This window comes from Pteropus medius, unplaced genomic scaffold (assembly GCF_902729225.1).
Source record: "Pteropus medius unplaced genomic scaffold, Ma_sr-lr_union100, whole genome shotgun sequence".
Taxonomy (NCBI): Eukaryota; Metazoa; Chordata; class Mammalia; order Chiroptera; family Pteropodidae; genus Pteropus; species Pteropus medius.
Window position 1 is genome coordinate 4,895,109 of NW_024345601.1, and position 16,568 is coordinate 4,911,676.

General features: G+C 42.0%; 1 protein-coding gene across 1 annotated transcript in view; it reads right to left on the minus strand.

Moving 5' to 3' along the window:
• Positions 1-1,152: 1,152 nt before the first annotated feature.
• PCSK2 (proprotein convertase subtilisin/kexin type 2) overlaps positions 1,153-16,568 on the minus strand; it is a 246,318-nt gene continuing 230,902 nt past the window's right edge. Inside the window, exons 11-12 of the mRNA XM_039874445.1 lie at positions 10,364-10,591; positions 1,153-1,851 (exon numbers count right to left, since the gene is read on the minus strand). Coding sequence (XP_039730379.1) covers positions 1,365-1,851; positions 10,364-10,591 — 715 coding nt within the window. The 3' untranslated portion in view covers positions 1,153-1,364. The remainder of the gene's footprint in view (positions 1,852-10,363; positions 10,592-16,568) is intronic.

A 16,568-nucleotide genomic window follows, 5' to 3' on the forward strand; every position in this document is an offset into this window, starting at 1 on the left:
GCAAGTCAGAAAGCATTTCTATTTGGTAGTGAAATGGTGTGGTGTCTTTTGGGGTAGACAGGGAAAAGGAATGCATCACTCTGGGTTGTATGTTAAACTTACTCATGGGTTGCTTAGTTGCCAAGTTGGTAACTGTGTGCTTTCCCTATTGAGAGCTTCTCTTGCTTCCTTCAAGCCTCAAGTTACTGAGGAATGAGTTGGCTTTCCCTACTTTGATAGAAAAGGCTCCATACAAATGGAGGTCCATGTGAAGGTGGCTGCTCACATCTTCAGACACACTCCCTTTCCCCTTCACATGCTTCTGCCAGAATAGAGGCCATTTCTCTAACACATCAATGAAATCACAACATACAAGAGTAAGATATTGCCCTCCAATCGTATGTTTTGGAAATCAGAGCCCAAGTTTATATTAGGATAGCTGTCAAAAACACTCACCTTGCCTTCTTGCTTACATTAGGTTAAGAAATCTCAAAGTGATTTAGAAAAAGGAACATTCCTGGGTTAAAAACTACTATGACATGTTGCCAGACCTGCCCTTGCACCTTTTCCTCTTGGACAGCTATGTGAGAAACCCCAGAAAATTGGGGCTGAGATGAACTCTATGCAAACCTAGAGTAATTTGGGCTTCTGTAGCAGATTTTACCATGACTCAGAGCAGCAGCTGGTGAAAAGACAGCCAAGCGACTTGAGTTTTATATTTGTCACACTGGCTGGGTAGGATGAGTTATGATGTTGGTATTGGTGGTAAGATTTCCAATTCTCATGCTTTTTGAGTCCTTCTTCCCTCTCCAATAATTAGGGCTCTCCTGGATGGCATCTTTTGAATCATGCTACCTTCATTTATGCCACTGAAAAATCTTTCTAGGTTCAAAACATCTTTCCCCAAAGCATTTACAGCATCTCTGTGCTTTAAGAGATTCAGAGCTCACCCTTGGTCATAATCTTTGATTTTCTTTTTATGTAACAGGTCCTCAGTTGAGACCATGAATAAACGTTCTTGGAGTCACTGTGTGTCACTTTTAAAATACATTCTCTTCTCTTCTCAGATATGAAAAAAATTGAGGGGAAAATTGCCCCAGTTTTGTTTGCAGTATATCACTTATTTGAATGACACAAATAAAGAACTTAAGAGTCACAAATAGAACATAGGTATTGGTGGGAACACTGTATTTGGGGCATGAAATAAAAAAGATTGCTTCCATTGTAATGAAAATAATCATTGACAGTGAGTGAAGCTTCAGATCAAGAAGTTGGAATTGCTTGTGTAGGGGTGACAGTAATTGCTAGGTGCCTGACAGTGTGGAGTGAAGACAGAGAGTCAGAGACAGGGGAGGGAGGGAGGTGATGGAGGCCATGGTGCAACTCTAGTTCTTGTGCAGGATGCTTTTCAGGCTTCTCTCCACAGCTTCATCCAGCTCTTCCTCCAGCTCCTCCTTCTTGGACATGGCCAGCTTGGACTGGTAATCCCTCACGACCTGGTCAATGTAAGGGGCACTCTGTGTGCCATGCAGCATCAGTGTCCACTCTTTCAGCACTCCCTTCTGGGGGGCGCTCCCCACAAACCCCAGCTCCAGGGTCCAGGTTCCTCGAGCATCTTCTCCCCAAGTGTGGGTGGTCATGAAAGGCCACTTGTCAAAGCCCACCTTGGAATCATCATCCCTTGGACGCCGACTCAGCAAAATGGACTTGGTGCCCATAGGGGAAGTCATGTTGATGTTCAGGTCTCCTCTCCTGGTTGCATTGACTGTGATAACAGCTTGGACGTGCTCGAGGTAGCGGACAAAATTTTCCTTCCCCTCGCATGCATCTGTTGTGAGGGTCAGCACCAACTTGCCAGTGGATGGTATTTTCCTGAGGGCAAAATGATAAGGAGAGATGGCAAGGAACAGGCATATTATATGAGGAGTTTTGAAGACAGTTTCAGGTTATAGAAAGAGCCAGAGCTCTGCAGTTGATCAGACAGACCTGAGTTAATTCCTACACCAGCTGTGTGAGCCCGAGCAAGTTATCTATACCCTTTGAACATTCTGTGTAGAAGGGGAATGTAGCAGATGCTGTTGACATCCCTCCCACTTCTCCTAAGTCACCTCTGAGTTCACCTGTAGCTGCAGCATCTGTGTACCTTGCCTGCTTCCATCTCAGGCATCAGCATCTCCCAGTTTCTCTCCTGGAGCCTTTCCCTGCACCGTGGGAGTTGGTTTAGCCTTTGTGCAGGGTAGCCTAAAACTGTCAGGGACTTAACTGCTCAGGGACAATTCTCTACCAATGACTACTAGAAGGTGGTGGATAAATATACCGTAGCTTCCCAGTTCCTCAGGTGGGACAACTTGCTCATCAATGTACTCTTCATCGGCCATTTTCCTCTTCCGTGTCTTAAATTTATTCTTCCTCACTTGTGTTTCCTGGGATCATCTCTCAAAAAATTGTCAGCACCCAAGTCTCATTTCAGGGTCTACTTTTGGGGCAACCCAGATTGAGACAGGAGCTCACAATGCCTTTTTTTTTAAAAGTGTTAAGTACTTTGATAATTAAAAGTCATTGCCAATGTGATTGTTATTGCTATCATTAAAAAAGCTGAATTTGGGTTAATTAATCCTAGTGAAGGGCAGCCCTTTGAAAGTTCAGGGAAATTGGGAAGACTCTTTGATCATAGAGTTGGAGCCCCATGGAGGGTCAGTCTAAGCATTTCAGCTGTCTTTCCATATATCAAATCTCCTTTCTGGAGCTAGTCTCCTTTGAAAGTGAGATATTCAAAGGATCTTACATCGGAAACATAATAAAGGAAACTACATTTGAGAATTGTATGGTATAATGGAAAGACTCTAGACTTTGGGAACAAAATTATTTTGGTTAGAATTCTGTTTCTACACTTAATGGTTAGGAGAGCTTGGGCAAATTATTCAAATACTTGAAGTCTCACTGTCATTTTGAATGGGTTTTGTGAGGTTAAATAAGACCACGTATGAAAACACTGAGCGTGGTGCCTGGCACAGAGTGTTAGTTCCCCTTCCCCTGCCTTTGCCTATCTTAACATCCTCCCTTACCATGGCTTTTCCTTTGGAGCATAAAATGGTGGATATTTTAAAATACACATCTTGTAGGGCACACCTACAAAAAAATGCTGGTCAAATACCCAGCTCAGAGCCAAGCCTTGATTCTGCAGTGCCCTTGGAGCCAAGGCCATGAACCTGGGAGGGCTCTCAGAAGCATCCTTGGCCATGGAGCTCCAGTGATGATAGTAGAGGTGGGGTCCTAAGCACCAGGCTTTCAAGAAATCATCTAATTTGGTGCAGAACAGGCATTAGGCCAGCTTTGGAGGTTAGAGTATGGATAACCACCACCTTGATCTCTCAAAGAAGATGCTATTTACTCAGTACCTGTTGTTTCAGACATATAACAGGTGAGCTGATAAATGACTAACAATAATTTGGGTTCCAGCTGCAGGCAGAAAGCTATGCAGAGTGGACTAAAAGTCCAGTTGTGGGCAAGGCATTTGAACTGTCTGAGCTCATTTTCCTTACCTGTACAATGGGAGATATTACTTCCTACCTGGAAGAATTGCCGTGAAGATAAGATATAAACACACAGTCATATCCATCATATATTGCCAATGCCAGCCTTGGCCAGTAGAACTTTCTGCAATAATGGAAATGTTCTATATCCGTCCTGTCCAATATAGTAGCCACTGACCACATGTGACTATCAAGCGCTTGAAATGTGTCTAGTGTAAGAAACTTAACACTAGTAAAATTTTAATTAATTAAATTTAATTTTAGTTGTTAAACTTATTTAATTTTATTAAATAGCCACATGTGGCTACTTGCTTCTGTATGGAATAACACTGATGTAAATTGTGTATATTCAATTTAAACTTGATAACAACAGCACCATCACCTAGGGAATCTCTCGGGCTTCTATTTTAAGCACATTTGGTTTTTGCTATGGTCCACAGGCTCTAGGGAAAGCAGTTGCGGAAACTGTGGATCCTGTTATGCAGATTTTCTGGCCACCTTGCTGAATGGAAGCTTCTGGGATGACTTGAACTGCAGGTGTGAGCGACATGCCACATTCTTCCACCAGGTTTCTACAGGGGCAAGCAGGCAGGTCCAAGGTGGAAGATTTCTTCCTAGAATGGAACCTCAGGGGCTCTGGTACTCTCTGAGAAGCACAACTGGAGTAGAAAGGGTGAAGGTGGAGCCCACAGCAGGAAGAGAGACCCCGGCTCTGAGTCCGAGTTGAGTTTGAGCCCCTTCCCTATTTTGTAGGCCACCTTGAAAAATTCAGGAAGGAAATTCATAAGCTAACAAACAGAGACTGTTACATAAGTAATAGCAATTATAGGTATTAAAAAGCTTCACTAATCAGTGTCAAATGCCATAGTCACCATTATTACGAGGATTCAAAACACAAGCTGGATTCTAAAAAAGTTTATTTTTTGTCCCTGTTTGCACTTATGAACCAGAGTTCACATAGTGATTGTCCCTTTACAAGAAAACTCTGGAGGAAAAGTGATATTACTTTCCTGGGAGAAAACTGAAAATAGTTCTTTGTTGGCCAAGAATCAGAGATAGGATGGCCACTGTGGCTGAAAATCAGATCCATAGCCCACCATGCAATGGGGTTTCTGTAAATGAAGAACAAGGTTTCCTGTACAAGAGGCTGAGATGATCTTTTATGATTGAAGGAGAGAAATAGGGATTGGATCAAGCCTGAGACAATCTTTAGGTACACCCTGGCTCAGGGAGTTTCACTAGATGACAGTGCCTCAGCCAGATACCCTCCACAGCTGCTTTGAGCTTTGGCTGCTAATGGCTCTCTGCTGTCCCTTTCTCTGCAGAATCTCCCTCAGGTGATGAGAGTGGCCTTGCCTGGCATGTCACATACTTGGTTGATGCCTGGCAGATATGGGAATATATAAGGTCAGTGCCCTGGCATCAAAGTGAGGACAACCATGTGGTGCCGTCGATGCTCTGCTCCATGCATATGATGGTCCAGTACAAATGATCCCAGCCAGTTGTATTTTTCCCTCTTATTTTAGTTGAGCACCCTTCACCAACTCTCCTGATAAAGTCTCTTTAGAAAATTACTTTTTAAATTAACTGCTTCTATGGGAAGATTAGTGCTGAGGAAACACATAAACCTGACAGTTGCCCCTCATTCCACTCAGAGGCTGTTTCTGTGCAATTCTGCACATGGTTGCCTAGGCTGTTGACCCCTCCATCCCAGCCCCTCGGAAGCATAATTCATGGTGATAAGGGCCTTTGTCAGTGGCACAGCCAGCCTGGGCATTACCCTCTGGACCTCCCTGTCCAGCTTTTGAGTTCCCCTCCAAGAAAATCTGCCCTAGTCCTAACTCACTTTCATCTGAGAATAAGTTTAGATATGGAGTGGATGAGGGGGAAAGAACGCTGAGGGGATGCAGAGCCCCTCCAACAAGGCTCTGCCTCCTTCCTAGATTCCCTGGCTGGTCCAGTGGTCCTATTGCCCCTGTTTAGACATCTTCTTTATACAAGTGATGTTGGCTGAATAGCCACTTATTCATTCATCCATTCATTCAAAAAATGTTTATCATGTGTCTACTAAGTTCTAGGCTCTTTTGTAGGCTCTGAGGATACATGACTAAACAAGACAGACTAGGTTCCTGTCCTCGTGGAGAGCCCAAATGAATTAGTGTTGAAATAGCTCTCTGGTTTTCTTTCATTAAAAATGCTGCTGCTAATAATGGATAAAGTTACTATTGGGATGTTCACATCTCTGGGTCTCATAGTCCTTAACTGTAAAATTATGGACATGGACAACATATTTCCAGTGTTGCCTCTGGCTCCAAATTCAACTTTTATGTGGATTACGACAGAATGTTAAGTGTATGCAGAAACTGGGAGATAAATTGTTATTCATCTCAGCATATGTTCTCACCTCCCTCCTCCCTCACCCCTTGCTCACAAATACACAGAGCTTGAAGATCATTAGACATCCATCCTTCTCTTTCAATACAACCTCAGAAAAGAAGGTTTGATATCAACATGTACCACAACTAAGAGTCCCCAGTGCATCCCAAACTGACTGTTTCCCTAAATAGTGCAACCAGGCCACCATACTGCTTATGTAACTGATGTGCAACTAATTGTAGATATGGCTCCAGGGGCACTGCTCAGGAGGGATGTTTTGGTCCTCACCTGCTGCTGGTGGAGCATCTGTAAAGGCACAAACACTGTAAGCCTTTCCTTCTCTGCACAAGTTTCTCTATAAATCTCTCTCTCTCTCCGCAGTAATGGAGAGTTTCCAGGCCTCAGGGCTTTGCAGACTGAATAGATGATGAAGTTGTTCTTTCTGTGAATTAGGGCCTCTGTTTTATTACCTGCAATTAGACTGTTAAGTGATGCCAGCCTTCTGTGATTAAATGAGATGGTGGCAGAAAAGTGCTAGCTTAGTGACTGTCTGAGAGCAGTTCTTAGTAGGTGGCAGCTCTGTGCCTGCATTCTCCCAAGGCCGCCCTTAGTCTGGCCTTTAGAGTGAGCAGAGGATACGAGAGGGGCACTGAGGGAGGCACTAGCTGTGAAACGGACTGGCCCAGCTTACTTGCAGGCTTGACGTCTCCATACCCCTTCACAGAGTCAACGTTATTAAATTTACCCTTCCCTTTCTGTCTCTGCTATTTAGCATCTCTCCTGCTACCATGTGATTACCAGATGTGCCTTAGATCAGAACTGTCCAAGATGGGAGCCGCTAGCCACCTGTGGCGATTTAAATTTAAATTAACTGAAGTTAAATCAAATGAAAACTTTAGTTTCCCAGTCACACTAGTCACATTTCTAGTGCTTCATAGCTACAAGCTATTGTACTGCACACTCAAATATAGAACATTTGCAGAACTGCAGAAAGTCTCCTGACCCTTCCAAATCACTCAGAAAATTATTCTGAATTCTAATAAGGGAGCACAGCTTTCAATGACTGTGAAATGCTGACGTTGGACAAAATCAGTTATGCTGAGTAAGATTTATCCTTCAATTCCCCATTTGGATGATGGTTCCCAGTCTTGTTTCTGATTGGTCCTTTTGTTCATAGACCTCGGCAGTGATAGGGTCTCCAGAATGGCACTTACAAAGTTTGGGGAGGGAAGACACCTGCTAGGTGGGTGTTTTCGAGTCCTGGAAGGATTATTTAAAAACTCCCAGGCCCTTCTGATATTTTCTGAGCCTCACCTCCTCCAGTGGAGAATCATTGAGGCACACTGAGGTCCTTCATGGGGTGGAGTTCCGAAGTCTCTGTACCTGGGGTCAAACCCCAGTTTGGTTGCTCAGTAACTGGGTGACCTTCAGTGTGCCCATAACATTTCTGAGCCTCTTCTCATCTGTAATGACACCCCTGATCTGACAGCAGGGCTACTCTAATAAGGGTCTGAATGTTTAGTAGGAGCTCACCAAGGTCAATGTCTTATAATGCAAAAGCCTGGGGTTTGGATTCAGATGGGCCTTGTTTCAAGTCCTGGTCTTCCCTTGTGACCTAGATAGCACATGTCTTATGCTTTCTGCATCTCAGCATCCTTACTAGTAAGAAGTAAGAATGACAGGATACACCAGACGGGGTATGTAAAAGGCCTCACGTCAGCCACACAGTAGGGGCTTTTCCCTGAGACACAACACCGGCCCAGTTTGTTGTTAATACTGCAAAATATCCACACCCTGACTGTGTGAGGTCAGGCACATCCTCAACAACAGGGTGATTATTAAGCTTATGTCATTGTAAAGTACATGACACATAGTAGGTGCCCTCCCAAATTTAGCACCTTCCTTCACCTATACTTACAGCCTTTGTGACCTTTATCAAGTCAACCAACTTGTTGGGGCAACAGTGAAGCCTGTCTTACCAAGTGGTGGGGTACAAGGATGAACAGAAATGATGTATATACACAGCAGCTTCAGGGAAACTGATAGAAACTCTGCAGAGCAGCTGTTTTTATTATAGCACATCACGTGGGGCTTGTGCAGTTCTGTTTTTAAAAAGTTTTATAGGGCTTGGGCTGAAGCTCTACTTTCCTATGTAGTGCTGATGAAATTATGGACTAGCTCCTGGAAAAATACACACAGTTCTGCACCAATCCACTCAGCGCCACTTTCCAGGAGCTCAGTGAGTGATCGCTGAGGATGCTGATCCATGGCAGGGTGCTGTTGGTTGAAAGGATACACAATTTTGAATTCAAGTAAGAATCAGGCAATTATGCATCCAAAATTCTAGGAGATTATTATCTTTCTTTTTTCCACAGCTGTGAACTAGGAGTGTCAAAAGTCATGGACAGATTAGAGGAAAAGGCGAAATTCCATTTGCTGAGTGCCACTGTGTGCCAGCTCTCTGCTAGTTGTCTCACTAAAGTCACCCAGCAGCCCGGTGAGGACAGAGATATTAGCTCCATTTTACTGGTGAGGAAAGAGAGAAGAGAGACCCTTGTTTTGAGGCCCACAAGGGAAGAATTGAAGGGGTATATGAATTTATATAGAAAAAACCTACAACTTAATTCTCAATAACTTATAATGGAAACAGCTTCTTCTTTGATTATGATGCAGGCCACATGCCAGAGTGGTATTAGTACTTCCTTGGTTTGTCATCAAGGAACTGAGATTTTCATATCCCATTATAGTCTTTGCAGGTAACTTGAAGCAGCATTTTGTTCTCTATCACGGCTCTGAAATTATCATGGCCCTTACACTCAGCACCAGGAGTGGTATAACACATTTTTACTTAATGTGTTGATAAAAGAAAGGACACATATCATTCCATCACAAATTTGTTTTGAAATTTTATACTTGGTTTTCAATATATTTCATTGTAGCTTTATGTATTTTTTCTAATACATTTAAAAACAGTATACTGAGATAGGGTTCATAGACTTCACCATACTGCTGAAGGGGGCCAGGATATAAAGGTTGAGAATTGTTAAAATAGAGGTTCAGACAGGTCAAAAGTATTGTCCAATTTGGTGAAATCAAGATTTGAATCCAGGTCTGGGTAACCGACCACAGAAGCTGCAAGTCCTTTTCCAGGACCAAAGGAGAATGAAGGGGAGGATGTATTGTGAAAGGGCTCTGATTCTGGCCAAGTTCAGATAATTAACAGAAACAAAGCTGGGGTAGGTGACGGTTAAAGAGATAGATTTTACCTCCATTTAAGTGACATAAGTTCCCAGAGGTACATTCTCACAATGAAATATGACACAGCAATGGGAATGCATGAGCTATTACTACACATAACAAATTGGATGGGTCTCACAAAAATAATGTGGAGTAAAAGAAACTTGACACAAAAGCATTCATACCATATGATTCCAGTTAGATAAAGTCAAGAACTGTAAAGCTAATCTATGGGGACAGGAATGACTACCTACGGGATGTGGGGATTAACTGGAAGGGGGAACAAGGAACCTTCCTGGGGTTATGGAATGTTCCAGTTCTTGATTAGATGGTGGTTATCCAGGTGTATACATTTATCAAAACTTAAATAATACACTTAAGTTCTGTGCATTTCATTATATGTGCACAATACTTCAATTAAAAATAATAATGATAAAGATGACTATTTCTGTTTTACCGATGGACCAATGAGGAGAGAAATTAAATAAAGAGGGATCCTTATTGTCTAACTTTTTTGTTGTGATGGGAGTTGGAAAGGAAGTAGGTACATGTGACCAGCCCAGTGGTTTCTGTGTGGGGAAACTTCTCACTAAGGTTCTTCCAAATGGCTATCCACCTCACTCAGGATTGAATCAAGTCCTTACATTGTCCCACAAATAGAATGATTAAATAAACTGTGTTGTAGTCACACAAAGGAATACTATCCAACAATTAGAATAAATGAACTGTAAGTACACACTAAACATGGTCGAATCTCACAATGTAATTCTGAGCAGAACAATCTTGATATGAAGGAGAACATAGTGTATGATTCCATTTATATTAAGCATAAAATAGGCAAAATAATCTATGAAGTTAGAGATAAGAATAGTGGTTCCCCTTGGGGAAATGATAATGGAAGGGGATATGGGAGCCTTCTGGGATATTGGTTGTGTTCTGTTTATTGATCTGGGACCTGGTTACACTGGTTGTTTTTTGCAATTAAAAATAATGGCATAAGGCACCAAATAGTTAAGGCTCACACCTCAGAGGGGTTCTGAGTTACACAATTGTGTTCTATGTAAATGGCACCCCCCAGAGTTGTGCAATGCTATAGCTCCGCCTAGAAGCTGGCTGTCCCTGAATCACACACAGCCCTCCTCTCTGACATGGACAGGGAATGTGATATTGTTGCCAGTGCCATAGCACCACCCCTGGGGCACTTACACATGCAGCAGAAGAACACTGCCCCCACTTACTCAGGGTCCTGCACGGAGCCTCCCACACAGTGGAACCTCTCGGGCACAGTTTTCCAGTCTTTAGCCATTTTCACCATGGCGCCTGCGTCAAGGACCCCATAGCCAAAGAGGTGATTAAACTCCAGGCCGACCCCGTTCCGCCGCCACTGATGGACCTCATCATGAAGCTGGTTCCGTTTGGAGGTGAGCACAGTCAGATGTTGCATGTCTCTCCAGGTCAGAGCCAGGCTGGATACCGGAGACAGAGAGAGTTCAAGAACAAAGCAAGGGGGAGGGCGAGAGAGGGAGAGAGACACAATTACTGAGATAAAATCCTTGTAAGATTTTGGAACATCTATGAACTCTCAAGTCAAGGGAGAATTTCCACATACTATTTAGAACCATTATATATATATGTCAATTTAAAAAACTTGCCTATTTTACTTAAATTTATTTCAAATGCACATTCTAACACACATGCTGAAATGGCTAAAATGAAAAAGACTGACAATATCAAGTGTTGACAAAGATATGAAGTGACTGGAACATATGTACTTTGTTATAGGAGTGTAAGTCATTGCAACTACTTTGGAAAACTATTTGGCTGTATCTTCTAATGTTGTCCCTATGCTTAAGCTATGGCCTAGAAATTCCATTTCTGGGTACATATCTAACAAAAATGTGGGTTTATTTTTACCACACGTATCTACTAGAATGTTCATAGGCCCAAACTGTGAAGCCCTCAAAGGCCCATCTAGAGTAAAATGAATAAATCAATTGAGATGTATTTATAGAATGTGGAATACTATACAAGAATGGATAAACTATAGCTACTCTGAATAACATGATTGAATCTCACAAATGGAATGTTGACCTATAGAAGCCAGACACTGAAGAGCGTATACTGTATGACGGTCAATTTTTTTTTGAAGTATAAAAACAGGCAAAGTTAATCTATGTTGTTAGAAGTCACATTAGTAGTTAGTGGTTGAAAGGGGACACAAAGGGGCTTCTGCGTGCTGGTAGTACTCTGATTCTTGACCTGGGTGTTGGCTGCATGGGTGTGTTCTATTTGCGAAAATGAGGCTGTTAATTCTTCAAGGGAAGAGACAATATCTTCAGCATATTTGTATCCCCAATGGTCAAAGAAGCCCTTGGCATATTGTCTATTCAGTGAATAAAAAAGTCTGCTTGCAAATGCTATTGTCTTTAAAGTTACTGTCTAATGTTACTCAGTGTCTGTGTTTTTCAAACTGCAAGTCATGACCCTTTTGAGGGCTAGGAAATCAGCTTATTGTACAAGTTACCCACCTGAGATATACATTAAAATCCACTGCTTACGCCACACCTCAGACCAATCATACCAGACTCTCTGGGAGTGGGGCTCAGGCATCGTGATTTGTTAACACTTCCCAGCTCATTCCACTAGATAGCTAAAGTTGAGAACCAATGCTTTAATGTATGGGACCATCACTAAAAATGCATAGAATAGAATAGAAAAGAAAAGAATAGCTGTGTACATTGCATGTAATATGGAAAGCTATTTTTTCATGGAACTTTTGGGAGTGTGTGTGTGTGTGTGTGTGTGTGTGTGTGTGTGTGTGTGGTGTGTTGGGTTGCAATGCAAAATTTTGTCTCACTGAGAGTCACGGTCAAAAATGTTGGAAAAACCCTGCACTATGGTTCCCTTCAGAAGTCAAATAATTCAAAGGCCTAGGAACAACATAACTCATTTGATAAAATTTCAACACACCCAGTATCATTGCTTTGAAGTTTTAAATCAGAGCCAAAAGATGCTAATGATTCATATGCTCTTGCAATGTAGACCTTCAGTTTTTAAGGAGAAAGTTTCAAGGAAAGTCAATGGTTATTTGAGAATATCAAGACATATCTTGGACATATGGTCCCCGGGACCCAGGTGAACGGTGTGAAACTTCCTGAAGTTGATAATGAATTAAAGCTCAGTGTTTTGCCAGAATAAGATTCAGAATTCATTAAACCTGGAATGGTCTATAATTGACAAATAAAAGATTTGGTGGTTTTGAGGTGATCTGAGGGCTGACTGGCAGGTGGAGCATCTCTCATCTTTGCTGGAGTCTGCCACAAAATTGTGCTATACTTCCCAACACTCGGAGAAGGACCCCTTCAGATGCTTCTCCATAGACTTATTCTCATGAGATCCATAGTGCGGGGGGAGAGAAAGAGTGAGAGAGAATGAGAGAGGGAGGGAGAGACGGAGGGAGGGAGGGAGAGAGAGAGAGAGAAAGAGAGAGAGAGAAAGAGAGAGAAGAGAGAGAGACAGAGATAGAGAGAGAGAGAGAGAGAGAGAGCGAGCGAGAGAGCGAGAGCTGTTCAGCCAGTCATTTGCATATGTCAGAAAAGTAAAACTACATCTCTCCTATTTCCCTCTTCTAAGCAATTTCAGAATTGACAGAATGCACTATTGTATAAGGCAGGTATTTCATGCTATCCTACCATAGCAGCTCAAGAATCTTGGGTAATACCCATTAAATAATAAAAAATAAATTTACAGAGCACCTGTAATATAAAGCATCTACAATATAACACTGTGTTTGGTGTTATAGGACAAGTAACATAATATGTTCTTTCCTGTTCTAAAATATTTTATGTAATACTTGGGAAAAAAAGACACATATATGTGGAAAAGTACTGCACAACGAAGTGATTCCACGAATGTCTATTGAGTGTCTACCACATCCAGGCACTGTCATAGGAAGGCCCCTGCCCTCTCAGAGCCTACAGCCTTGGGTGATAGAGAGACAACTCAATATTTAAAAAGGAACAAAACCACAGTGAGATATTACTCATGCCTATCAGAGTAGCTATTACCAAAAAGACAAAAGATAACAAATGGTGGGCAAGGATGTGGAGAAAAGGATGTGCACTGTTGGTGGGATTGTAAATTGGTGCAGCCACTCTGGAAAACAGCACAGAGGATTTTCAAAATGTTAAAAATAGAACTACCATATGACCCAGCAATTTCACCTCTGGGAATATATCCAAAGGAAACAAAAACACTAACTTGGAAGGATATAAGCACCCTCATGTTCATAGCAGCATTATTTACGATAGCCAAGACATGGAAACAATCTAAGAGTTCATTGATAGATGAATAAAGAAGTTTTGGGGTGTGTGTTTGTACACAATAAAATATTATTCAACCATAAAAATACAAGGAAATTTTTTCATTTGCAAAATCATAGGTGGATCTTGAGCACATTATGCTAAGTGAAATAAGTCAGACAGAGAAAGACAAATACTGTATAATTTCACTTACATGTGGAATCTAATAAAAGGAAAACCAAACCGAAACTCATAGAAAAAGAGATAAGATTAGTTGTTATCAAAGGTGGGGTTGGGAGGAGGTGTAAATGGAATAAGGTGGTCAAAAGGTACAAACTTCCAGTTAAAAGAAAAATAAATACTAAGGATGTGATGTCCAGCATGATGATAACTTAATTAACAGTGCTGTATGATAAATATGAATGTTAAGAGAGTAGACTCTAAAAGTTCTTATCACAAGGAAAGATTTTTTTCTTTTTTTTTATTGTATCTATATGAGATGATGAATGTTAATTAAATATTGTGGTAATCCTTTCATAATATGTATGTCAAACTATTATGCTACATACCTTAAACTTATACTATACAGTGCTGTATGTCAATTATACCTCAATAAAACTGGAAAAAATAAATAAAACGGGAGAGCTGTCATGAAGGGGAGCTAGGATGCTGAGAGAGCCAATAGTGGAGCTCCTGTGTTATCCCACCAAGGGCATCTCAGGCCCTGTGTCAGAACCATGTCTGGGGTAGCAACAAATTCAGATTCTTGGCCTCAACCCCAGCTCTCCCGATTCAGTTTTTTGGAGGTTGTGATGCTGAGAATTTGCACTTAAGACAACTCCTAAGATGATTCTTGTACGCATGGATGTTTGAGAACATTGGTCTAAGATGGCAGTTCTCAACTTTGGCTATACGTGTGAACCAAATGTTAAAAAATGATGTTGGATGGGACCCAGAGATGATTCAATTTGCTTGCCCAAACATCTGGCATTTCTAAGACATAGCCAAAGGCTTGAGTAAAACTTGTCTAGAGGAGTGGTTCCTAATTTCCTGAGCAGCACTGGGGATGTATGTTAAAGTTACAGATTTCTAGGTGCTCTCCTGGAGATTCTGAGTCTGTGAACCTGGGTGGGCTTGGATATCTGTTTTTAATAAGCACTCCAGGAATTCTGATTATCAGGAAATTCAAGAAACTCTGGTCTAGGGGTTCAGCAGGATCCCTTAGGAAGCAGCATTTTAAGCCAAGGTCAAGGAGATGAGTAGGAGTGACTGACTGAAAATACAGGGAAGGGGAGAGTTCTAGGGGAGAGAAGGTTCTGGAAGGAAGGATCTAGGGGCCAGAGAAGACAAGCATCATGCAGGTGAGAAATTTAAAAAAGTTCAGGAGGGCAGGAGACCTAAGTATGACAGGGAGGGAGACCCAGTAATTTTAAGGCAGGAGAGGGTGACAGGGTGTTCACCCACATTAGTACACTGGAACTTTATGTCAAGTGACAGCCAGTAAAGGCAGAATGAGATGTGATCTGATCTTTATGAACATCAACAGGGAGCATGGGACTAGAAGGCATGACCACACAAGTCAGAGGCTGCTGCAGGAATCTGGCCCAGGTATGGCCATAAGGAACAAAGCTGGGAGCGAGTGGTCACAAGGCCGTGCATGAGTAAATACCAAATGTTCAACAAAAATTGTGACATTTGTGCATCTGGCTCCAATCACTTGTAGGAAACTGTGATGTTCCAAGGACAGATGTTTAATTGTCTTAAGCCACTCAGGGTAGACCAGCTGGTTCTTGGTTGAGAGCGAGCATGCAAAGAGATCAAAGTAGAAACCAAGTTGTCTAGTGGAGTTGGAGGATGGTTATGTCTTCATGTGGAGAGGCCAGGGCTCCAAAGAAAGAGGTCACTCAGGACACTGTGGAGAAAATCCTGGACACTGTGGCAGAGGTGTGGAGCTCTTGGGAAAGCCAGTGTGAAGCCCAGGAAGAGAATGGCCTTGCACGACTGAAAGAGGAATCTTGTACTGGGCAGACTCAGGAAGGACTGTTTCCTAAACCACCTAAAGTTGGTCCTCGCAAGTGTATTACATACTCACGACTGTGTCCTCGCAAGTGTATTACATACTTACGATTGTTCACCTATGTATAATTGGAAGAACTAGATCACCTATGGAGTTTTGCACTAGCTAAAATGTACAGTAGGTTTACCAGCTTCTCGCAACGAAGAATAAAGTATAAAATATTAACCTTTTTTTTTGAGTTCCCTGTTTGTGAGGATTGCCCCTCACCATCACCTTTCAGAGTCCTATTTATGGTATCAAATTCTCCTGGACCCAATTCACATTTTTTTCCTAATGATCAAGACAGCAAAGGGAATTTAAGGAGAGAACATGCATCTTTAGAGAACTTGAAAACTGAATGTTTTACAGAGGTTGCAGTGTTAAGGTTGGAGGAAAGACTTCTACTAACATCTGGTACATTCTAGAAGCCAATAGAATTTTAATCCCTCTACTTACTGGATATAATCTTTATCTGAACAGAGTGAGGTGTGTGACCCCCAGCAGGCAGCTTCATTGCTCCGGGCCTGGCTCTCTTATGCATAAGAAAAGATATTTGGAGTAGGGAAAAATCCACTTGTTTTCTTTCAGCTTTAGAATTCAGAGTTTATCCTCTACAGTCTGACAGGACTAAAAAACAAGTTTAAGGGTTTGGATTATTTCCAGTTTGAGAAAAGTAATGCATTTGTAAGGCAAGCTGGTATTTTCTCTACAGTCCCTATTTGCCTAAGTCTTATAAACCGTGAGAGAAAACCTAGTTTACATGACACCCTGGTGTGCAAAATCTCATTTTGAAGAAATTGAAGCTTGATTTTGTGCATTGCTTTTGAGGAAAACCAGTTCATTCACTGCAGCCCACCGCCCTGGGCAGAATGAGTGGGGAGACTCTCAGCCCAGATGGTGGCTCTTCTAAGTCGCATAGTTGAGCCAAGGAAAGATCATAGAGTTGGAGCCCAGGCTCCCTATGGTTTAAATCTCAGCTCTGCTATTTTCCAGCTGTGTGATTTTGGACAAGTTACTTTAACAATCCAAGCCTCAGGGTTCCCATCTATAAAATGGGGATAAGGCCTTAGAGGTTTGTTGCAGGGT